This window comes from Sorex araneus, chromosome X (assembly GCF_027595985.1).
Source record: "Sorex araneus isolate mSorAra2 chromosome X, mSorAra2.pri, whole genome shotgun sequence".
In the NCBI taxonomy this organism is placed as follows: Eukaryota; Metazoa; Chordata; class Mammalia; order Eulipotyphla; family Soricidae; genus Sorex; species Sorex araneus.
The window spans coordinates 165,665,278-165,689,062 of NC_073313.1; the positions used below are offsets into that span (position 1 = coordinate 165,665,278).

Genomic DNA, 23,785 nt, shown 5'->3' on the forward strand with positions numbered 1-23,785 from the left:
GGAGGAAGGGCTCGCTCGCACACTGTGGGTCCCAAACTCGTCCCCGGAACTGCGTATACGCCCCCTTGGAGACCTGAGTCAGGAAGAGCCCCTGAGCATCGCCCCTCCCAAGTGTGTGTTAGAAGCAGTGCTGAGTCCACGCCAGGAGCAGTTGCTCAACGTCCCCAGCACACTTTCTCAAGTGCTCGCCTCCCCCCCGCAGATGCCGTGAGCGCCGCGGAGTCGCACAGCGAGAGCTCCGTTCCTGAGGAGCTGGGCAGCTCTGCCGGGTTCCCCCCGTCCGAGTCCACCGCGGCCCAGCAGCACCGGAGCTCGGCCCCCAGCTCCCTCGCCGAAGACCTGGTGTTCTCCCAGGAGCTGGAGTCGTCCGCCTCTCCCAGTAAACACGTACGTTGGTGCCTGCTTGCATCGTGACGCTTCCAGAGCTGGACGGTATTTTATCGAAAAGGTTCACGAGTTATGTCCTTTTTTTTTTTCTCTTGGCTTTTTAGGTCACACCCAGTGCTGCTCAGGGGTTACTCCTGGCTCTGCACTCAGGAATTACTCCTGCCGGTGCTTGGGGGACTCTATGGGATGTGGGGATTGAACCTGGTTCGGCTGCAAGGCAAACGCCCTCCCCACTGTGCTGTCGCTCTGGCAATGAGTTATATTCTTGACGCTCACCTATGCCTGTGACAGGCAGTATATGACACTGAGCAGAGAGCCTCAAATATATGAACTTTAGTGGCAGTTACGAAGCCATGAGCTCTTAGATCTCTTACAATTGTGGGAAGAGACAGGAGTCTTTGAAGGCTTGGAGCTAAGTAAGTCTCAGGCCTGCAAACAGTTTTTAAGATTAGAGAAAGACGCTAGTTAAATTCTCATAGTAGTGAATTCATAGTTGTACGTAATAAGCGATTTATGGGATAGATACTTGTGGCATGATTCTTGCTTTCCAGGATTTCACGGCTGAGCTCTGCCTTTGGACACAGTTGTACTAGTTTGGCTTCCTGGGAATTGAGTTCGTTATTGGGATTCAGGATAGCCTCCATCTGATTGATCAGGGCTTTTTTTTTCTCACACAAAAAAATGGTGTTTCTGTTGTTATTGTTGTTTTTCTCACAGACAAATCAAGGAGATCAAAACTAGAGTGTTCTGAAGTGATTTTTCTAATACGATCTCATCTCTCCGTGGCTCTCAGAATGGCTGTCTGGGCCAGGGGCCTGGTTCGATGTCCTGGCCTGTGAGGGGGGGGGGTGCTGGTGCTTGGATCCAGCGACTCAGAGCCCTGTGGCTGAGCTCCCCCAGTGCTCAGGTGGGGGTCACAAGGTGGCAGACATCAAGCTCAGAGCTGGAGCAGGCCCCCCACCTTCAGAACTGTCTCCTGGACCCGTACGGCACCTTCGTGTATTTGCAGTGCCCGAGATCAAACCCAGCACCCCGCACATGCAGCACTACGGCTCAGCCACTGCCCTTCCCCAGCCCTACACCGTATTTCCTCAATCTGTTCCTCTTTTGGTGTAGAATTACTGCACGACACAGAGGTTCCATCTCGGGTATCTGTCTGAAGGGAGCAAAGTGTTAAAGCCGCAGTGTGCACCCCCACAATTTTAATAACAATTTTTAATTAAAATTATTAAAATAGTTTTAATAATAAAAATATTATTTTTTTAATTATGAAGGAGAACTTTCCTGTAGAGTTAAAGAGGATAGACTGCTGTGTGATAGCCCCAGGTTCATTATCCGCATCTTTTTGCTTATCCCCAAGCATGCGGGGATATTCCAGGGACAGGGAGCTTTGCCCTGGGGCGCTAGGCAGTGAGCCGAGGGAGCCGAGTCTTAAGAGGCCTGAGAGGCCCCATCAGATAGTACCGCGAGCCAGTGGGATGCTGGCCTTACTCGGGGCCGACCCTGCTTTCATCCCCTACCCCGTATATGACCCACAAGCCCCACCAGGAGTGATCCCTGAGCACAGAGCCAGACGTCAGCCCTGAGCACGTTCAGGTGTGACACCCTCCCCCACAAAAAAAAAAAAAGGATTTAGGCCCCCTGTGAGGGGCTGGGATCTGCTGGGGTCCCTCCTGACAATCTTGGCAACCAGGATGTGGCATTGCGCAGACCCTGCGGCGCTGGGTATTCCCCGGTCCCTTCCAGGACTGCACCCAATGGTGCTCGAAGGACCATGGGGTGCCATGGATCCAACCGGTCAGCGCCCCTCAACCCTGGACGGTCTCTCCAGCCTCGGGGACTGGAATTTTCTCCAGGGCGTGAAGCCCGTGTCACAGAACAGCTGTCCTGTGCTTTCCTCTCCCGACAGTCGCCTCCCAAAAGCTGCACGTCCGTGTCGAAGCAGGAGTCCAGCAGAGGGAGCCACCGGAGTGGCAGCCAAGGCCGCCTGCCCACCAGGTCCCACCAGCATTCCCCCAGCTGGTCCGACGAGTCTCTGTCCGTGACACAGTCCGGTAAGCGAGGGGGCGGGGCAGGTGCTCCTTGCTGCGTCTGCCTTCCTGTCTCCTGTGCAGTCTCTGCCAAGGTGTCCCCTTGATATCAGACGCTGCTTTACTCTCCACTGGCACACTTAGCTCCGCTCCAGTTTTCCAGTTTTGCATATTGAATATGTCTTTTTTCTTTAAAAAAATTTTTTTAAATTTTATTTTCATAAAGTTGTTCGCAATAATGGGTTATATTCAATATTTCGACACCAGTCCCTCCACCGTTACACCTTTCCACCACCATTCTTTTGAATTTTTCCACCACCACTCAAACCTGCCGAAAAGGCAGATGCTAATTTATTTTGTATTGCTTGTTATGAATAGCATAAGATGTCATGCGGTTGCAAGAGCGGCTGTGCGCTTCTGGCATTCTAAGATTTTAGACATTTAGGGTCTGGAGAAATTGCTGCAGCGACCTGCTTGGTTCTGAGATTCTTTTGTGTGTGTCTCTGGATCGTGGCCGTGAAGGAGCTTAAGTGCAGCCAGAGGCAGTTCGTGAACGTGACCTCCAGGGTCCCACAAGGACGAGGAGATGAGAAAGACCGACCCGTCCCCTGTCCCTTGAGGCCTGGAGTTTGCCATCATCACTGAACCCACGTACCCGCACTTCTCATTGGGTTCCGGAAGTTGGAGGCTGCCGAGATTCTTAGGGGGCAGGTGGAGGGACGACGCCTGCTCCTGCTTGGGGCACCCCCGTGAAGTCAGCCTGGCTTAAAGTCCGGAGGCAGATATCTCTGCAGCGAGCTCGGTTCTGAGATTCTTTTGTGTGTCTGTACTGAATATTTCTTTTTTGTTTGTTTGTTTTTGTTTTTTGTTTTTGGGTCACACCCGGGGATGCACAGGGGTTACTCCTGGCTCTGCACTCAGGAATTACTCCTGGCGGTGCTCAGGGGACCATATGGGATGCTGGGATTTGAACCCGGGTCGGCCTCGTGCAAGGCAAATGCCCTCCCCGCTATTCTATCACTCCAGCCCCTGTACTGAATATTTCTTAAGCCGATGATGGTCGAGATGCCTCGCAGAAATCATCTGTTCTTGGGCATTTGGGTTGTTTCCAGATTTTGCTAGCCATGAATAATGCCGCAGTGAAAATGGGGTGCAAGTGTCTTTTGGGCCCGTGAGGCAGATGCCAAGAAGTGAACATGCTGGGTCAAATGGAAATGTGACTCTTTTTTTTTTTTCTTTGAGAAATGTCCATATTGTCTTCCAGCAGTGAGTGTGTCTCCCCTTCCCCCACATCCTGGCCAGCACTGGTTGTTTTGTGCTGTGGGATGTGTGCCAGTCTCTCTGCTGTGCATTCATCTCATTCTCATCTTGCTTCGCATGTCCATAAGTGATGCAGAGCATTTTTTTTTCCCAGATACCTCTTGATCATTTGTATATCTTTCTCAGGAAGTTTCTGCTTCTCTTGGGTGCATTGATCTCGAATATTCACCGTTAATATCCCATGAGTGGTGGGCCAGGTGACGCTCTTTCACCCGGAAACAGTTCCTTACAGCATGGCCAGCTTCACAGCTTTCACTGAACTTGAACCTGTATGTCTCCAGCTGCTTACCTTAACAGAGCAGCTACCTAGAGACTCATTTGCAGCGTCAGATAGCGTAATTGGAAAGTAAAAGCAAATTCACTCTTTCAAAAGATTATGGGAAAGGAGAGGTACAAATTGCTAATACGTTTTTTTCTCCCCCAGAAATTCAAATTTCTTCCTCTGCAGTGTGAGATTAACTTTATTTAAATGGAGCATCTGGCCGCTGCTTTCCACTACTAGGTCACTGAGTTTACACTCTCCGGGCGTTACGAGTCAGTGAGGGGGTTCGGGGTCTCTTCCAGAAACTGCCTCTGACCAGAGTGACATCGAGGGTCGGATCCGAGCCCTCAAGGATGAGCTGCGGAAAAGGAAGTCCGTGGTGGAGCAGCTGAAGCAGGAGCAGAAGAAGAGGCAGAAGGAGCGGCTGAGAGCCCAGGAGGCCAGCCTGATCAAACAGCTGGAGGTCAGGCCGGGGCGCGGGGCTGGGCTTCGGAAGGGCATGAGTTCGGGGGCTTCCCTACCTGGTGCCCCCGGGGGCCCCGGTTCTTCAGCAACCGGAGGCTCTCTAAGCAAGAACCTTAAAGCATTGAATACTGTCCTATCAAGAATTCTTAAAATAATCTAAAGTATGGGTCTTTTTTAAATAAGAAAGATCAGGCCAGTGGGTGCTTGTGCCCTCTCCGTCACAGAACTGGGGGGTCTGTAATTCCAGCTGTTGGGATTATTGCAGTCTGAGACTTTTCACCAGCAGTATAATGCCTCGGAAGTTGGTGTCGTCCCTATTTACATGGTTTTTCTCCCAAGCCCCACAACCCGCCTGGTTCTGCTCCAGACTCTAGTATATATTTAAAGGCCAAAAGTTACTGTATCAGGGCTGGAGCAATAGCACGGTGGGGAGGTCGTTTGCCTTGCACACAGCTGACCCGGGTTTGATCCCTAGCACCCCATAAGGTCTCCCGAGCACTGCCAGGAATGATCCCTGAGCACAGAGTGAGGAGTAACCCCTGAGCATCACCAGGTGTGGCCCCAGAACAAAACAAAAGGAAAAGATAGTTACTGTATCAGAGAAAGGTGATGGGAGGGAGAGCAGGGAAGGGAGGGCCTGGGCCTAGGGGGAAAGGCCTGGTGATTGACAGGCATCTGTCTGCATTCATTCTGTAGGATCAATTGACCCCTGCCTTGCACATAATGGCCATCCAGTGCCGCACAGCAGGAATAGTCTCACGCAGTGGTGGTAGAGTACGTTAGCCCAGACGCTGGAGCAAGAGTCAGAGGTAGAGGCCATTCCTTAGGTTTCATTCCTGTTAGGACTATAAGTCAGCTCAGTTTGCTTTAGCCTGACCAAGAACTCGTCCTGCTCCCAAGCATCCTCTCCCTTCTGTATTCCCAAGTCCTTACCGTCTGGTACGACTGTCATTGAAACGCTGGTGGGCAGACCGTCTTAGAGGGGCCACAAAATGTTCAGAATCTATTAAAGATATACTCAGTTATTGCCATTCTTCATATCGTATGCATAAACATATATATGATAGTATATTATATACTTTTATAATAACTGATATTTATGATATCTAATTATGTAATTACCTAGAGAAGTTGCCTGTCCCAGAGCAAACTGTACAATTTCATATGTATTAACCTTCTGTGGATTGAAATGGGACAATTTCCCAGTTGATACCAGGAAAGCAGTGGTAGTCTGAGCCAGACCCTGGACGGGGTTGCAGTGATAGTCTGAGACAGATTGGGCAAGGTTGCGGTGATATGTTAGACTGTGAGGGATTGCAGTGATCGTCTGAGACAGACACTGGGGTGGGGTTGCAGTGATAATCTGAGACAGACTGGGTGGGATTGCAGTGATGTGTTAGACAGGCTGGGGGGGGGGGGGTTGCAGTGATGTGTTAGATAAAGTGGGCGGGGTTGCAGTGATATCCTGCGACCAAGACTGCAGAATTGCAGTGATAGTCTGAGACAGACTGAGAAATTGCAGGCATAGGTCCTGTTTCTATAGAGTCCATTTCAAGAACATGGGCGTAACCATTTTCTAAGCTCTACTGGAGCTGGGTGAAAGATCTTTATTCTTTCTTTACCATCTAAACATTTTGTCATAAAATATGCAGTTTTATCATTTACAGTACTTTGCAAAATATTCCACATAGTGACTCTCTGATTTTTCTGAACTTAGTCGTATGACGAATTCATCAAGAAAACTGAAGCTGAGCTTAATCGGGATTTGGAAACGTCACCAACCGCCAAGCCTCAGATTAAAACGTTCTCCACCACTTCCGATAAACCCAAGATCAAGCCCCTTCCGCTGCACAGGTACACACTTTTTGATGACTTGCCTAGATTTTGCTTGTTTGTAAACAAAACCAAAAAAAAAGGTGGGGGGGAAGCTTTTGGGAGAAGCTGTTAAGCCCAGGACTGTGGGTTCCCAAGCAGTGAGACGGCTGAAACACGAACTCAGTAATGCAAAAGCAGTAGAGTTTTATTCCAGTATACTGGGGTCAACTGTCTCACCCACAGAGTGGTCCCTTGGTAGGACCCCAACTTCAGGCAGCAAGCAGTTTATCTAGGGTTTGATTATATAAGCAGTGCATGCCTTATTGTTTCAGAAAGAAATCTTAGTTACCAAACAAAGGTGTTCGGGCAAGTGTCGAGGGTCACAGTGGTCAGGCAACAGTTAAACAATAGTTTCCACTGGCAGTTTATGGTTCCATATGCCACTCATTCTTTTAGGGTTAACAAAAGGCAGTTTCTGGGGCATTTCGACTGGGGCATAGTGACTGATTGAGACACTTGCTGGGCCCAGGAACTTCTCCAGGTGGGTGCAGGTTGGCCAGTTACACAGTTTCATTGCTGGGAAACCGAGACTGTTTCAGTTCCAGGAACTGAACTGAGGCCCAGCTGATTTTGCTGATTTCCGCTGCCTATCATGGCGTCAGTTTCGCCCTTACAAAGCTTGTCTGTTATCTAACTGAAAATGTAGAAGTGCAAATATCAATTGGTATCTTTAGACTTGCTAAAGTGAAATTGTTATGTAGGAGATCGATCAAATGTGTAATGAGGGATAGATTAAAAGTCTGTTTTGAATCCTGAAACGGAGCAGGTACTGAAGAGGCCCAGTATTGCAGACAGTGGCACCATGCTTAGTAGAGACCCTTGGAACGAGCTTGGCATTGTTTCAGAATTCTCCCGAAGTCTACACTTTTTCACTTTGATTCCTCTTCTGGAAACCTATCTTGAGAAAAAATATCAATTTGTATGTATGTCATCCTTTATACTAGTAAGACATTGGGAGGCTGCCTTTGTGTCTGGGAACAGGAGCAGAGCCCGTCAGTCATCAGCTGTGGGGCTCAGAAGGGATTGACTAGGATGCACTAGTAAATGCACGTACCAGAGACGCTAACTTACAGCCAGTTGGGACCCGGAAGCAGAGTAGGCCCGGGAGTTGGGGCATTCCAGAGAAAAGGGCCTTCGGGTGTGACCAGACTCGATAAAGAGCCTGAGGTGTCCTAGAAACTGGATACACAAGACTGGCTCAAGGGAGGAAAATACACAGAAACCAAATTCTGTCCCCACTCGTCTGTTCTCGGGTGCTTAGGGGGGTCCCCAGATTCTGGCTACTGTAAATAGTGCTGCAGTGAATGTAGGCATGCATATGGCTTTTGTGCTGTGATGCGTTGGGCCCCAGGGTATATTCCCAGAGCAGTATTGATGGGTCGTGTGGAAACTCGATTTCTAGTTTTTGGAGGAATGCCCATATTGTCTTCCCAAAAGGCTGGCCCGGTTGGCATTTCCGCCAGCAGTGAGTGGGTCCCTTTCTCCCACATCTGTGCCAGCACTGGTTGTTCCTGTTCTTTTGGATGTGTGCCAGTTTCTGTCGTAGAAACCAGATTCTGAGAAACCTCATTTTTACTCTTTACTTTTTAGAAGCTACCAACCCTTTGAAGGTTTTTTAGTTCAGAAGCGGGGTGTTTGTTACAAAAGTCATTTCGATTCATTAGCATCCCTGAAAGAATCTTAACTTCAGAGCAAGTTCTCCAGCAAGTCTCTGGCCCGCTCTGCTCCCGTTTTCAATCAGTATTTAGATTCCTAAGAAGCAGGAATATCAGGAGGACATGACCAATTGTGGTAGGGGTAGAAAACTTATAACAGGAGCTTCTGTACGATGCAAGCTATGTCTTAGTCGTTAGAGTTGCTCTTGTCAGAATATCAGAGGAAGCCATAAAAAGATAAAAGTTTAAATCACCTCATGCCTGACTACCCCGAAATAGCCAGCATCAAAGCTGAATAAGCTTCCTGAAGTTATTAGGCTTAAGCCGTTGTTTGTCCTTCTGTCAGATTTTCTTTGGAAGCTGTAAATTTGTTTTTACATGTTTTACGATGTACTGCTAAATGGTTTTAGAGTTTTGTTAACCCAGCCCCTGAGGGATTTTGGCCAGAGAATGACATAGCCCAGCATGAGTTCAGAGAGTTCTTTCTGGAAACTTCGAAGAACAGGGACTCGATGGCTTTTAGGAAGATCTGAGCACACTGGAGAGAATTTAGGAAAACTTTGCGTGTCTCAGATGAGCGGGCTGAGTCAGAGTCCCAGAGATCTCAGTAGAAAACCATTCCTTTCATTGGAAGTGTCTAGTTTGGGGCTGGAGCGATAGCACAGCAGGTAAGGCGTTTACCTTGCAGGTGGCCAACCCGGGTTCAATTCCCAGCATCCCATATGGTCCCCTGAGCACTTCCAGGAGTAATTCCTGAGTGCAGAGCCAGGAGTAACCCCTGTGCATCTCCGGGTGTGACCCAAAAAAAAAAAATCTAGTTTTGGCTTCAGTATGCCAGATCCCTGTTGGTCATCTGAGTGGCATTAGCCAAAAAGAAATATCAGGGTTGATCTCTCTCTGTCCATCTACCTAGTGGTTGGAGCCATGAGTCTCTCAGCATTAGCCCAGGGAGCCATGCACCCCAGGAGAAGGGGAGGGGCCACAGGCTCCACAGGAGGAAGCAGCGTTCTTTAGAGCAGTTCCAAGGAAGCCAGACTCTGAACCGAGTGAACTTTCATCATGAAAGTGAAGAGAAGGCAAGAGAACAAGGATGGTGAACGTAGCTCTGCAGATGGAAGGGCAAGAGGGTCATAGCTGAGCTGGAGCAGGGGAGACTGGAGCGGGATGTGGGCTGTTTGTTTAAGGCGAGCTGATAAACTGGGGGAAGGAAATCTCCAGATTCGAGGGCTAGAGATTATCGGAGACAGTGTGGGCAGTTGGTTAGACGGCCTGTCGGGCTGCGGTGTGCCGTCTGCAATGGAAACCGGTGCTTAAGCAATTCACTCTGAACTTGCTTCAGAGCCATGGCTTTCAGTCCTTGCAGATTGGAGCAAAGATAGTTGGGGTGGCAGAATATAGATAAGTGTGTAGGTAGAAGGCTCAAGAACATTCGTGCCCAGCCAGAGCAATAATACAGCAGGGAAGGCATTTGCCTTGCACACGCTGGACCTGGGGCCAGACCCGGGTTCAGTCCCCAGCACCCCATAGGGTCCCCGTGCCCACCAGGAGTGATTCATGAGCACAGCCAGGAGCAAGCCCTGAGTATTAGTTGTATGTGGCCTAAAAACCAAACAGAAAACATCCATGCCTGATCTGTTAGTCTCGGTGCAAGAGCCCTGCAGGGCCCCAGGTCACAGGGCTGAGTGTGTCCCTGTCCCCGAGCCCCACCTGTCATTGCCCCAAGACCAAGTTAAAACAAAGAGCCCCAGCAGTCATCAGGGAGACAGTTCACATGTTTGAGCATGTGCCTGGCGTGTGCGTGGTGCCAGGAGGCGGGGAGGGCGGGGGACCCCAGCACTGCATGAAAACAGCGAGGTGCAGGGCTGGAAGGCGGCCCCGAGAAGGGATCTCAGAGTCTCCCCTTCATGTGCCACTTCAGTAGCTGCCAGCAAGACACTGAGTTTCTGTCCATCCATTTCCCCCCAGATCGGAAACAGCAAAGACTTGGAAACCACTGACAGAGTCAGAACGTTCCAGAGGATCCCTGGGGTCTGTTTCTGAACAAATTGGTACGTAAATAGAAAACAATGACAGTCTTTCCTTCCTCGAAAGGTTTATGTGATGCCTACGCATTCCTGCCTCTTAATTGTCCTGAGAGTACGACAGAAACAGAGGCCAAAAGACAGACTAAAATGACTCATCAATATCATCAGCACGTCTTGGTCTCAGCTAATCAGGGCTGGAGCGGTAGCACAGCAGGGAGTGCACTTGCCTTGCACACGGCCAACCTGGGTTCAATCCCCAGCATCCCACAGGGTCACCAGAGCACTGTCAGGAATGATTCCTGAGCACAGAGCCAAGAGTAACCCCTGAGCATTGCCAGGAGGAAACTACCCCCCAAAGCCCCCCAAAAAAGATTGGTCATGAAAATCAGTCTCTCCATGAACTCAGACCCTATTTCTTCATTTTATAAGACAGTGCTTAAAAAATTATTTCAGGAGCCTGAGAGGTAGTCTAGTGGGTAGGGCACTTACCTGCATGCAGCCAACCCATTTGATTCTAGGCATCACATATGGTTCTCTGAGCACCACCTGGAGTGATCCCTGAGCGCAGAGCCAGGTGTGGACCCCCTAAAAAAATAATTTCAAACTTAAAAGTTTTCATTCATTTGAACATTCTGTTTATCATAGCTACAGTATATTCTCTTAAAGGAGAACTCACCTTCTGTTTTAAACAAGACAGATTATTGTTCCGAGATCTTTCTTAGATTCAGTTTAAGATTTTGTAAACTTTGATTCCAGACAGCGGAAGACAGTGATCAAATATTTCTGCTGACTGTTTTTTCCTTTTAGATGTTGCCGGGGCAGATACGGAGAGATCGTCATCAGAGAAGTCTCTGTCTATCTCTGCAAAGAGAATGTTTGAGTTGGACGGCCGGACAGAAGAGCATTTTCAGACTTCATCTCCAATTCTCAGATCCTCCAGGAAAACCAGGGCAGACTCTGGGGCTTCCCTTGAAAACGTCCCCGAGGTACCTCGACTCAAGGACTTGAATGTGCCCAGTCGCATTCTGGATGTGTCTGATGTCAAGGCCGAAGAAGCTTCGAGTCAGAAGTCAGACCTACCAGATGTGGGTCTTGGGGGCTCGGAAGAGAGCACCGCCGGAAGTACCCGTTCGAAGCCATCTGAGGAGTCTGGCGTCTTAGTGAAACTGGACACTAAACAAGGACATTCACCGACAGTTCTTCCCAAGGAAGATCTTCCCCTAGAGTCTCCAGACATCCAGAGCAACCTGATTCGGTTAGCCGTCGGCCGTCTTCATCAGAAAGAGCCCAAAGATGGGATGGACCAGGGTCCGGGCATCCGGTCGGAACGAGACCGAGAGGAGAGAGACTTGCCCTTCTCAGAGCATCTTTTTGCTCCGAGAGAGACATCCTCCTACTCTGAAGAGTTTGAAGCCTCCTCTCTCAAGAAAGAAACCGCGACCGGCTCGTGCGGTGGTGACGTGGCCGCGTCCCCTGTGCTCGCGCTGCACAGGGATAGTCCGTCCTGCCGAGAGCAGTCCCCGTCAACCCGGAGCTCCGGCAGCAGCGCCACGAGCTTCGGCAGCGACGAGGAGATCAGCGAGTGCCTCAGCGGGAAGAGCCCTTCGGTCCACAGCAGCGTCCACTCCGGGCGGCTGCTGGAGCTCAAGTCCCCCACCGAGCTGATGAAGAGCGAGGAGCGCAGCGACGTCGGGCACGGCCCAGAAGTGACCGGACCCCTGGCCCTGGCGAAGGACTCGGTCCCCGACGAGCTGCTCGGCCTCCACCTTGGGGACCGGGTGCTGATCGGCAACGTTCAGCCAGGAACGCTGCGGTTCAAAGGTCAGACGAGTTTCGCCGAAGGCTTCTGGGCCGGCGTGGAGCTGGACAAGCCCGAGGGGAACAACAACGGCACCTACAATGGCATCGTCTACTTCGTGTGCAAGGAGAAGCACGGGATCTTTGCTCCACCGCAGAAAATATCTCGCCTTCCCGAGAGCCTGGACGACGACAACGCAGGCGAGCAGGAAGAGGAAGACGCCTACTCCGAGGAACAGGAGCGCTATGGCAGTGAGGGAGAGAAAGCCGAAGAGGGTCCCCAGCTCGAGAGAGAGAAGGATGCAGTCGAGGCGCTTTATGAGAAGTTCCTTCCCAGGACGCACGAAGCAGACGGCTCAGGAGACAAAAGTTTGAAGACAGAGCCAGGCAGCGGGCAGGGTGTTTTGTTGGGGCTGGACGCCGGTGTTCACCAAGAGCCTCCAGTGACGTCCCTGACTTCCTCAAAGGAAAGCAGGGACCTTCTCTCGGATGGTCTCAGTGCAGGGGACGAGACGCTGGACAGGACCTTCTCTGAAGAGCTGAGCGAGCGGCTGACAGGACAGGAGCCGGGGCCTGCTGCGGCCGTCTCCGAGAAGCCGCCCACCCCGCTCCTGGACCTGTTGGCGAGGGAGAAGGCCCACTTGGAGGCCCAGATCCAGTCGTCATCGCAGCAGCAGGTGGAGACCGTCAGCCTGCTGACCGAGAGCCTCCTGGAAGTCTTCGTGCAGGACACCGTCCGCCAGCTGCAGCAGATCCACAAGGCCCGGCAGGGGAAGATCCAGCTCAGCAACCAGGAGTTGCTGGAGGATGAGCAGAGAAGAGCCCCGTCCCCGGACCGAACCCCGAGCGTGGACACACGGCCACCTGCTGTCACAGACTGCTACTTGCGATCTGAACTGGAGGATGAGAAAGAAGAGGTGTCCTCGCCCGATCTCTATCCCCGGCCCGTAAGTGTCTGTTCAGACCACGTGTCCATGTTTCGTTCTTTGAGCACGTGTTAAATCCGTCACCCCCGAGTGCCCTACTGTGTGCACACACGTACGTGCATGTATGTGACGTGCCTATTAGGGAGTAACCACGTCCTGGTTTTAAAGCCCTCCTCACTGCTTTTTGTCCAGAGCATAATCGCGCTCTGTTAGGTCACTGTGAGGCTGTCACAGACGCTGACAGTCCCCGCTCACTGCTTCCGTGCCCTTCCAGCGTCTCTGGGCAGATGCAGCCCACGGCCCATCCCCGCGATTCCCAACCCCCCCAGTTCTCCGTCTCTGTAACACCTCGGTGATGGCTGTCCAGCAGAGGTCACCAGCTGGGGTGTTGACTCTGGTGAAACTGGCATGTGTCTGCTGGGACGGCATGTGCTCAAGACCAAGCGCTTGTTTAGGTTGCTCCTGAGCACTTGAGCCAAAGTCACGATTGTTAGTGGCTTGAGCCAGATAATGACCAAAGGTGAGGAATTTCCGGTCTGGTGCCCAGCTCCCAGAATCCAGACAATCCTTCAAAACCAGAGTGATGTTGATTCAAAAAGGCAGGGGGATGGGGCTGGAGCGATAGCACAGCGGGGAGGGTGTTTGCCTTGCACACGGCCAACCCGGGTTCAATTCCCAGCATCCCATAGGGTGTCCTGAGCACCACCAGGAGTAACTCCTGAGTGCAGAGCCAGGAGTAACCCCTGTGCATCACCAGATGTGACCCCGCCCCCCCAAAAAATAGGCGGGGGTGGGGGTGGGGGGGAATCAAACATTTCATAAAGCTTCCGTTAGAAGGCTGCTATAAGCCGACCCCACAGAACAGACTTGTTCTTACGTGGTCCCTTAGAAGCCCCCAGCTTCCTTGTTTGCTTACAAAGTCCCGACTGTCCAGATACGCCTCTGCTTTGTCTCCGAGTGTCGGTGGGTCTGGGGTCACTAACCGGTGCTGTTCGGGCGGTTCCGTCTCTCCAGGAGAGTCCGGTGTTCGGCGCCAGTGGGCAGGAAGAGCTTGCTAAGAGACTTGCCGAGCTCGAGGTCAGTCGGGAGTTCCTCAGCGTCTTGGGGGACGATCAGGACTGGTTCGAGGAAGACTTCGGCCTGAGCTCTCCTCACAAGATCCAGAAGAACAAGGCGGAAGAAACCATCGTCCCCCTGATGGCCGAGGCCAAGAGAGCCGCCCCGCAGGCCTGTGAGGTGCTGCTGGCCGTGCCCCACACCGCCCAGGAGGTCGAGCTCCTCGTCCACGGCGCCGCGGAAGAACTCTGGAAGCGCCGAGAGGCGGGGGACGCTCTGCATACCATCAGCGTCCCTGCAAAGCTGCTGGGCGGGACCAGCAACGGTCTGGACCTGGAAAGCACCAGCAAGAGGGTCTACAAACAGGTAGGCGTGCGGCCCGGGGCCCCGCTCCTCGGTGGGACGCCCCCCGGGCGCCCGGCACGCGCATCCTCAGCCCTGGGCTTTGTTTCCCTCCTCCTCTCTCAAGGCGGTTTTTGACCTCACAAGAGAGATTTTTGAGGAAATCTTCGCCGAAGATCCCAACTTGAACCAGCCCGTGTGGATGAAGCCGTCTAGGGTCAACTCGAGTTATTTCCGGCGTGTGAAAAATCCCAACAGCCTAGATGAGATCAAGGTAAATTGCGAGGGGCTGGAGCGACAGCACAGCAGGGAAGGTGTTTGCCTGGCACGAGGCGGACCCGGGTTCGATTCCCAGCATCCCATAGGGTCCCCCGAGCACTGCCAGGAGTGATTCCTGAGTGCAGAGCCAGGAGGAACCCCAGAGCATCTCTGGGTGTGACCCAAAAAGAAAAAAAGGGGAAAAAAAGGTAAATTGTGAGCCGAGCTGTAGAGCGTGTCCTCATTTTGTTTCTTTTCACTTTGGTTTTTCTCCGGATGAGGCTGGAAGGCAGCGCCCCTCGAGGTGCCTGGGGCAGAACCCCCGAGACCCCACATATGCCTGCACACCAACCTTAGAGCCACCCCTCCTCCTGTGTGAGCGGCTGACCGTTACTCGGCCCTGAGGGCAGTAAGGCAGATGCTCTCCTTCATTCTCAGCCTCTCAAATAGCCATTTCCCGTTTCACTTGAAAGCAGTTTTATTTTAGGAAAAAAATTAGGAAGTAATCAGAGTATTTCTACACATGGAAGTTTGAGGTGAGTCTTTGGTAATTTGGAGATCAGTGTAATATTCTAGAAATAGGGCTGGAAAGATAGAGTAGAAGGTAGGGTCCTTGCCTTGCAAGCAGCCAACCCAGAATGGATCCCTGACCTGCATAGGCTCCCCTGATACCCACCAGAAGTGACCCCTAAGCACAGAGCCAGGAGTAAGCACTGTTGGGACCCCCACCCCCCAAAAAACCAACCCATTTGTACAGGCTGGCCCTTTCGAGAGGAGAACCATCCACCCTGCATAGGTGCAAGTAGCAAAAAGTGATCAAATATTAATTGTATTTTCTAAAAAACCTTTTCAATGTCATTCGACATTGTGGAATGGGTCTCACACACACTGTGTTTTACTTTCAGCTGCTGTATGAAAAAGTCAAATAAATGGTCTGAGTATTTGACGCATTTTTTTGAAATTTTGCCATCCTGCACAGTGTGCTAGGTGGAAGAAATTTGTACAACACTATGAACATTCCACATGTTGCCGTTGCTTACGCTGGCGCCGCGTTTCAGGCCCGTGGTGATCTGTGTCTCCCTCACTTCTCTTGTCTTCACAGAACTTCATAGCAACCGAAGTGCTCAAGTTATTTAGTCTGAAAAAGGAGCCGAATCACAAAACCGACTGGCAGAAAATGATGAAGTTTGGGAGGAAGAAGAGAGACCGAGTCGATCACATCCTGGTCAGTGCACTTGGCCCCGTCTTCCCTGGCACATGCGCTCTCGGGAACAAATGACTATTTATCCCGCTGGCAGCCTCTCAGGAGGCGGGTGTGTGGCCGGGGGAGGGTGTGGGGGGTCGAACCCGGGAGGCCTCCCTCCTGCGCATATACCCCAGCCCCGAGCCCCTGAGCTGCTCTTTTTCGGGTCACACCCAGTGATGCTCAGGGCTGACCCCTCGCTCTGCACTCGGGAGTCACTCCTGCCGGGGATCGAACCCAGGTCAGCCACATGCCAGGCCGATGCACTCAACGTTGTGCTATAGCTCCGCACCCCCCCACCCCACACACACACATGCACACACACACGGCTGTTCCCGCGAGGGGGCCGCAGCATTGGCCCGTGACAGGCGTCGCGCCCTCCCCTCTGTGCCCCCCAGGTCCAGGAGCTCCACGAGGAGGAGGCCCAGTGGGTGAACTACGACGAGGACGAGCTGTGCGTGAAGATGCAGCTGGCCGAGGGCATCTTCGAGAGTCTGCTGCGGGACACGGTGGACGTGCTCAACCGCATCAGCGACAGGCAGGGCCGGGCGCTGCTCATGTGACAGTTTGCCAATAAACTGCCCCCTGAGTGCTAATGTGAGTCCCAGGCCTTTCTGCCCCCCCCCCCCGACCCGCACCCCGTCTCCATCTGAGCCAAAGTGCTGCCGGACCTTGCCCCTGTGCAGAAGGACTTCCGGGTCGGAGTTCACGGGACAGTGTGGTCTGGCTGGACTGGCTCAGGGGGACAGGCGCGGCCCTGGTGTCCACAGAGTGTGGCTCTGCACCTCCTTCCAGCTCCCATGCTGGGGCTCGGGTGAGGGCCACAGGCAGCAGCCCGGCCTCAGCGGAGACGGGGCGTCGCCTCCCCGAGCAGGAAGTCAGGATAGACTCAGGGACGATGGTGTCCGAGTGTTCGGCCCTGTGGCGTTCTGGTCTCTCGACAGTATTAAGCCCCTGCCCCGCTTCTCGGCAGGCTCGTTCACTCACCTGCGCCCGCGTCACTCGTTGGGGGGCGGGAGTCCCCTCCTTTCTCTTTGAGGACCGTCTTCTTTCTCCTTCACACAGCTGACCAGCCCCCAGTGGACAATCGGGTTAACAGACATCAGTGCCGACCTATGGCTGCGGCATGGAAGTCAGGCTTCCGAGTATGGCTGGAAGAATTGTAGCCCGCTGCGTCACTTGGCGTTTTCTCGCTGCGGGCACCGAAGCAGAGACGGCCCGGCTCAGTCCCCCCAAGACCCAGGTAGGGCAGCGTCTGCGGCCTTTGCCCGGCCTTGCACTTCCCTCCGTCCTTCTGGACATCCGCCTGTCCTTCTGAGCACACCGGAAGCCAGACCCTCAGGACCACCTCAGGCCACCCGGTGCGGACGGCAGGAGCGGCCAGAAGACGCGTTGGCCGGCACGAGTCCATCTCTGCCTCTTCTCCCACTCGGCGAGACGCTGCGGCGAGAGCCGTGCAGGAGGAGAGCGTGTGCACCCGAGACAGACATGTCACCCGTTGCCCGTGTGCCCGTCGTGTGCTGCTTAACTTATTTCTAGGTAAATTATTGCCAGGTCGACAGTGAGCGTCTCCTTGTCGTAGCTCAGCCTCCCGTCTTGCCGCCTCCGGGGCTCTCGCGCTCTTTGCACAGGAAACCCAGGTTCTGACGCGACCCGGGGGGTCAGTGGAAGAAGAGGCGCTTCCCCCCCCCAGACACCCACAGCAGCAGGCCTGGGAGGAAGTGAACCAAGGCCCCTCCGAGCTCCCCTGAACGGAACCGCGTCAGAACCCAGCTGCTGCACGCATGCCTGCGCCAGGGGCTGCCCCGTCCGCGCCCTGGCCCTGCCTCGACTGGCCCCTCCTCGCCAGCCCTCGCTGCTCCAACAGTCCGGAAGAACGTGGCGGAGCCAAGGCGCGAATGTAGATGCCTTAATTCCGAAGGTCGGTCACAAGCTTGATCTCAGACACCCCCCCGGACTCTCGGCTGCCGGCGTCCCTGGGTGTGAGGACAGCCCCAGCGACGGCCAGGGCGCGGAGCATATACGCACGCCTTCCTCGCCGCCCCTCTCCCCACCCCCCCCCCACTTCACTATGCACATGTCCGTACCCTCTTGCGTTTCATCTTGTCATAGGAGACCCTCCCCGACGTCGTCATTGCAATCTTGCATTTTGCACAGTGACTGGTGTGATAGCTCTTGATACTGAGGGAAGCACTGACACGCCCGCGAGGTCCCGGGAAGGCGCCGGGCCAGGTGTCCGGCCGGTGGGGCTGCTTCCCGACTTTCCCTCATGCGCGCGAGGCGCGTAGCCATAACGAGCAGGTGGACTCGGGAGAAGCTCGGGTTTTCTTGGTGCTGATGCAGCAGGGTGTCGGCTGCGTGGAGGCTGGCTTTGTCCAGGCCGGGGGGTAGCATCTTCTCAGTGGCCTGCCTTTGGGAGGACAGAAAGACAGCCTGTTTGTCCCTCTGGCAGGCGAGTGGGAATGCGTGGTCCTGACCGTCACCACTGCTGTCGATATCTTATATGAACAAGAGAGGAAGATAATATATTATTAGGGATCAGCTCTTCTTTTCTCCAGGCTTATTGTTGGGACTGCATCCAGGGGAAAAGGGAAAGTTTACCTGGACTCTGGATGACGTTCCGGTTCTAGCAATGCAGGAGGAATAACAGTCCCGTGAGTCTGTGAGCACAGCGGTCTGGACGTCAGATTCTCCAGAAGGCGCTATGGAAAGCCCGCCCGTCCTCCCCCGGCCTCCAGCCCCCATCCGCCCGAGTCCCCAGACTCATGGGCTCAGGAGGAGCGGCCTGCCGGAAGAGACCACCCACGGCGAGGTGACAGAGGGGGTCTGGAGTCAGCACGTGTCTTAGCGTTTTCGTTGGGAAATGGGTGTCTTCGGATCAGGAGGTGCCCGATGTCACTCGGCCTCTGGGCTCTTTTGAACCAAGCTCCGCCTCTCACCAGAATCTCACTCCCCGTCCCACTCATCTCCCTTCTCCCCCCCCGTCCCCCCCCCAACTTCTTTCGCTGTTTCATCACAATTCCGCTGAGAAAAAGATCTTTGCGTCAGCAGTAGTAGCTCTCCGAGAAGCACTTAGCAGAGGTTAGGAGGAAACCCGACCGGAGTGACTTCGGATTTACCTCTGCGTCCAAAATGATGTCCAGGGTGCTGCACTCTGGGTGACTTCAAGTACAGGGTACACAGTCCCTCTTCAGGTCGAACCAGGAATTTTCAGTCGAGGGGAAAGTAGGAAGCGTTCCAAAGGAGTTCACGTGGAAGTGATCTGTTTTTCTTTTGCTCAAAAGAAAAGAAAATTCCTTCTCTGACTACAGGTCTCCGAGAAATTATCTTTCAAGTGTTGTGGCCTATTGATTAAAAAAAAAAAAAAATTCACTTTCTTGTCTTGAAAAAAATAAAAGTGGCCTTAGCTTTTTGCAATACTTGAATCAAGTGTGTACTCGCACAGCGTTAGAAACTTAGAACTTTTCTGCAAGAAGTTCAAACCCACATCTTCTTTTACTACCTTAACGATACTAGTGAATAAAGCAACAGCGCGAACATAGGAACTACACGGATAAAGTTTCACACCAATCTTGGGATTTACATGTTTACAAACCATCCTAACTGACTCAGTAAACTCTTTGTATTATAAAAATGTGAAGAAAAACAAAGAAAAAATAGACCCACCCCTCCAGTCGCCTGAGCTACAAGGAGGTACTGTCATTTTAACCCATGTTTAATAGCTTTTTCTTCCCAGACTTTGCAAAGCCACCGGGTCAGCGCATTGCAAAGCGTTCCCCCGAGAGGTGCCACCTCCGCCTCCGTGTGCGTACTGTACTTCTGTGCAGACATGAAAAAACGAGCCCGTTTACTCTGTATGTGTGTGTGGGTGAGTGTGAGTGTGTGGGGGTGTGTGTACTTAGCCCGGCCAGAGGGCTGCTTTCAGCCAACTGCCACACCCAGTGGCTCCTCGGCACAGAGGACTTGGGGTGTGGTCTTGTAAGTATGACCTGTAAAATAGCGGGGCCCGTGCCCATGTACACCTGTGTAAATAGATTTGTTAACCGAAATGTACTTTCAGAAAGAGAAATCTGTAAATAAACTGATTTATAAAGTAACGCTCCTGTGTTATAAACGTGCTTTCACTCGGCTTCAGCGGCAGCTTCTGGGACTCCATGTCCAGAGAGGCCACCGCATTCTGCCATCAACAGGGGTCCCAGCCGACGCTTCCCAGGAGGAGAGTCGGGGTTGGGGGGGGTGCTGCATGCAGGTACCCCCCCCCACGTGACCCCGAGCAGCCCAGGGCATGCAGCAGCATCGAACCCCTTTGCTTTCTGGGCCTCGTCCTGGGGAGGGAGACAAAGATCACTGATGGCCCCATGAGCATCAGTCTGCGAGTCCAGCGGGGAGGGCGCTTGCCTTGCACATAGCCAACCCGGGTTCGATCCCCAGCATCCCCATAGAGTCCCCTGAGCCCTGAGTGCAGTCAGGAGTCAGCCTTGAGCACTGCTGGGTACTCCCAGCCCCATAGAAAGACGCATCCAGAAGTTTCAAGGACGGGCTGGAGCAATAGCACAGCGGGGAGGGTGTTTGCCCTGCACGTAGCCGGCCCAGGTTCGATTCCCAGCATCCCACAGGGTCCCTTGAGCACCGCAGGAGTAATTCCTGAGTGCAAAGCCAGGAGTAACCACCGAGCATTACCGGGTGTGACCCAACACGCAAAAAAAAAAAAAAAACAAGTTTCAAGGATGGAGTGTAACAAATGGCCGTGGGGAGCGTGCACAGGGGCCCCCGTGAGTGCACGGCGCTCTGTGACGGGCTTCTTGCACTCAGTGCCCAGCCGGTGTCTCCACGATGACCCAGATGCTGGTCCCGCTGGGGAAGCCAAGTGCAGGAACGTGAACCTGAGGAAAGAACTGACCCTCCCTCTGTCCCTCCCAGAATCAGAGCCCGGGGATGGGGATGCCGGGGACAGCAGGAGAGCTCCCCAGACGGGGACCCCTGGCACCTGGGTGGTCTGTCCCCCTGCCACTGGCCAGCGGGCCCCGCAAAGCTGCTCTTGGATCAGACTCGAACCCTGAATTTTGAAAAAAATTCCCCGGGCGGCACAGGGCTGGGGCTCCGTGGGAGCATTCTCCCTGCAGGCGCGAGACCCCAAGCTTCATCCTCAGGACCACCCCACATGCTGGGCATCACCCCATGGATCGCTCTCCTTGGCCTGGCCTCGCAGCCACGTGTGCAAGCAACGGCCAAGTTCATGAGCTTTCAGCCATCCCGATAGCGACAAAGATGGGGGAATAGAATTCCCAGGGAAATTCTGAAGCCCCACTATCACCCCAATTGAGAATTTAGGAAACTCTTGGGATGAGACCGGGTATGTGACGGTCCCCACACGCCGGGTACTGAGTTAGGTGCCAGGGACCCAAAGGTAAGGACAGACCGGCAAGAAAAGACCCAGTGACCGATAGCCTTTAGCGAAATGCAGGGAAACGGTGCAGGGAGGGTGTTTGTGGGCACAGCGAGACCCACGCGGGGCGGCCACCCACAGTTGGAGGACACTGGAGAAATGGCCAGTGGACACGGAAGAGGTGGCCAGTGGCCTGGGACTTCCAGGCAGGCAGAAGTGTGGCACATACACAGAAGAATCACTTCATCGGGGCTGGAGCCACAGCACAGCGGGGAGGGCATTGGCCTTACACGCGCCGACCCGGGTTTGATTTCCAGCATCCCATAGGGTCCCCCGAGCCCCGCCAGGAGTGATTCCTGAGTGCAGAGCCAGGAGTCAGCCCTGAGCATCTCCGGGTGGGACCCAAAAAGTTAAAAAAATTAAGTCGCTTCATCACCTTCCCTGCGACACTGAGGAAGAGACACCCCAAACTCTTGCAGCCCCAGACTCTGGGTCCAGCACCTTTTTTGGTTTTTTTTTTTCTTTTTGGGTCACACCTGGCGATGCAGGGGTCACTCCTGGCTCATGCACTCAGGAATTACTCCTGGCGGTGCTCAGGGGACCATATGGGATGCTGGGATTCGAACCCGGGTCAGCCGCGTGCAAGGCAAACGTCCTCCCCACTGTGCTATCGCTCCAGCCCCTGGGTCCAGCACCTTGCAGTGTGTGGACAGCCCCATGGCCACCACTGGAAGGCGGGCAAGAGAACTGTGGGATGTGAGGCGCCAGAGAGATGGGAAGGGTAAGATGCCAGAGCTCGCGCCTCGCCAGGCATCCGGGCTGCAGGCAGCCCCCTCTGCCTCGCCCAGTCCCGCCGGAGATCTCTCCCAAAACCGGAACCAGAGAACTGAAGTGAGCAGGATGGTCCGGTCTCACCCACCCAGAACCCCCCGTCCTGGGAAACGAGGGGAACCCCCGGGAGAAAAAGGGACAGGTATGACACCCTCCCTCGGTCACTGATTGTCAAATTTTCTAGGGGGGACCTGGGCTTGGTGCGTGATGGCTGGCTTTGGGGGTGAAGGCGGGGGTCCCTCCTGCTGGGGTGGCTTGTGTTACCGCCTCGTGAATAACTCGGGGTCTCCTGATGGCCGAGGGATGCACCACTGGGAGATCCGGTGACAGCATGACAGCACCTTTGCATGGTCCAAGGAAATGTCCTACAAAGCATGACCCCTTTCAGCAGGAGCGTCGACACGTGTCTCCGGGCTTAGGGCAGGTGAGTCAGTGGACAGGAGACCATCCGGAACCCGAAAATCACGTGCGGAGCCATCACGCTGAGGTATGGACACGCAGGGTGCGTGTAAAACTGGGTTTATCCCCTGGGCCCGCAGGAGAAGGTGTGTGTGTGTGTGTGTGTGTGTGTGTGTGTGTGTGTGTGTGTGTGTGAGACGCTGAGGTATGGACATGGAGGGTGTGTGCAAGGCTGGATTTATCCCCTGGGCCCACAGAAGGGAGAGTGTGTGTGTGTGTGTGTGTGTGTGTGTGTGTGTGTGTGTGAGAGAGAGAGAGAGAGAGAGAGAGACGCTGAGGTATGGACATGGAGGGTGTGTGCAAGGCTGGATTTATCCCCTGGGCCCACAGAAGGAAAGTGTGTGTGTGTGTGTATGTGTGTGTGTGTGTGTGTGTGTGTGTGTGAGAGAGAGAGACGCTGAGGTATGGACATGGAGGATGTGTGCAAGGCTGGATTTATCCCCTGGGCCCACAGAAGGGAGAGAGAGAGTGTGTGTGTGTGTGTGTGTGTGTGTGTGTGTGTGTGCGCGCACGCGCACATGCGCGTGCAGAGCCGTCAAGCCAGATATGGACACGCAGGGTGTGTGCAAGGGTGTGTGCAAAGCTGGGTTTAATCCCCTGGGCCCACAGAAGGGTGTGTGTGTCTGTGTGTCTGTGTGTCTGTGTGTCTGTGTGTTGGGGAGGGACTGAAAATAGAGCAGAAAGAGAATTAGAGGACCAAGCCTGGAAAATCAACAATTCATTGGACATCTAGAAACAAAAATAAAACTAGAAACAAAAATACAAAATTCTGGAAAGAAACTCAGATCTGAAAAACATGAGTTTGGAGGCTGGAGTGACAGCACAGTGGGGAGGGCGTTTGCCTGGCACGCGGCAGACCCGGGTTCGATTCCCGCCATCCCATAGGGTCCCCCGAGCACCGCCAGGAGTGATTCCTGAGTGCAGAGCCAGGAGTCAATCCTGAACATGGCTGGGTGTGACCCAAGAAGAAGCCAAAAGAAGAAAGAAAGAAAAACATGAGTTTGCAGGACGCCAGGAAGATAGTTAAAACGGGCAGGGCGCTTGCCTTGCCTGCAGTCTGCCTGGTTTCTGTCCCCAGGACCCCATCGGGTCCCGTGAGGCCCCCAGGAGTGACCTCTGAGTGCCGAGACAGGAGTGAGCCCTGAGCACTGCCGGGTGTGGCCCCAAAACAGAACAGAACCAAACAAAACGTTTTGTTTCGGTTGAAGACTCAGGTGAGCGGCCCGCATGCTCAGAACACACGTCCCTGTCGGGGCACAGAGGGTGAAATACTGGGGTTCTCCAGGCGGGGAACCTCTTTGCATTTTTCTTTTCTTTTTGGGTCCCACCCGGCAGTGCTCAGGGCTGACTCCTGACTCTGCACTCAGGAATCACTCCTGGCGGTGCTCGGGGGACCCTAGGGTGGTGGGGGACACAGGAATCAAACTCAGGTCAGCCGCGTGCAAGGCCAGCGCCCTCCCTGCTGTTCT

At 53.7% G+C, this 23,785-nt stretch overlaps 1 protein-coding gene across 4 annotated transcripts in view; it reads left to right on the forward strand.

Moving 5' to 3' along the window:
* The window catches only part of CEP350 (centrosomal protein 350), an 89,848-nt gene extending 70,111 nt beyond the window's left edge, over positions 1–19,737 (forward strand). For all 4 annotated transcript variants that reach the window (XM_055119862.1, XM_055119865.1, XM_055119864.1 and 1 more), the window contains 11 exons: positions 203–387; positions 2,297–2,441; positions 4,302–4,462; positions 6,182–6,318; positions 9,960–10,042; positions 10,826–12,762; positions 13,756–14,163; positions 14,267–14,413; positions 15,500–15,622; positions 16,039–16,237; positions 16,706–19,737. In XM_055119862.1, the coding sequence (XP_054975837.1) occupies positions 203–387; positions 2,297–2,441; positions 4,302–4,462; positions 6,182–6,318; positions 9,960–10,042; positions 10,826–12,762; positions 13,756–14,163; positions 14,267–14,413; positions 15,500–15,622; positions 16,039–16,203 (3,491 nt within the window). In that variant the 3' untranslated portion in view covers positions 16,204–16,237; positions 16,706–19,737. The remainder of the gene's footprint in view (positions 1–202; positions 388–2,296; positions 2,442–4,301; positions 4,463–6,181; positions 6,319–9,959; positions 10,043–10,825; positions 12,763–13,755; positions 14,164–14,266; positions 14,414–15,499; positions 15,623–16,038; positions 16,238–16,705) is intronic.
* The last annotated feature ends 4,048 nt before the right edge of the window (positions 19,738–23,785 follow it).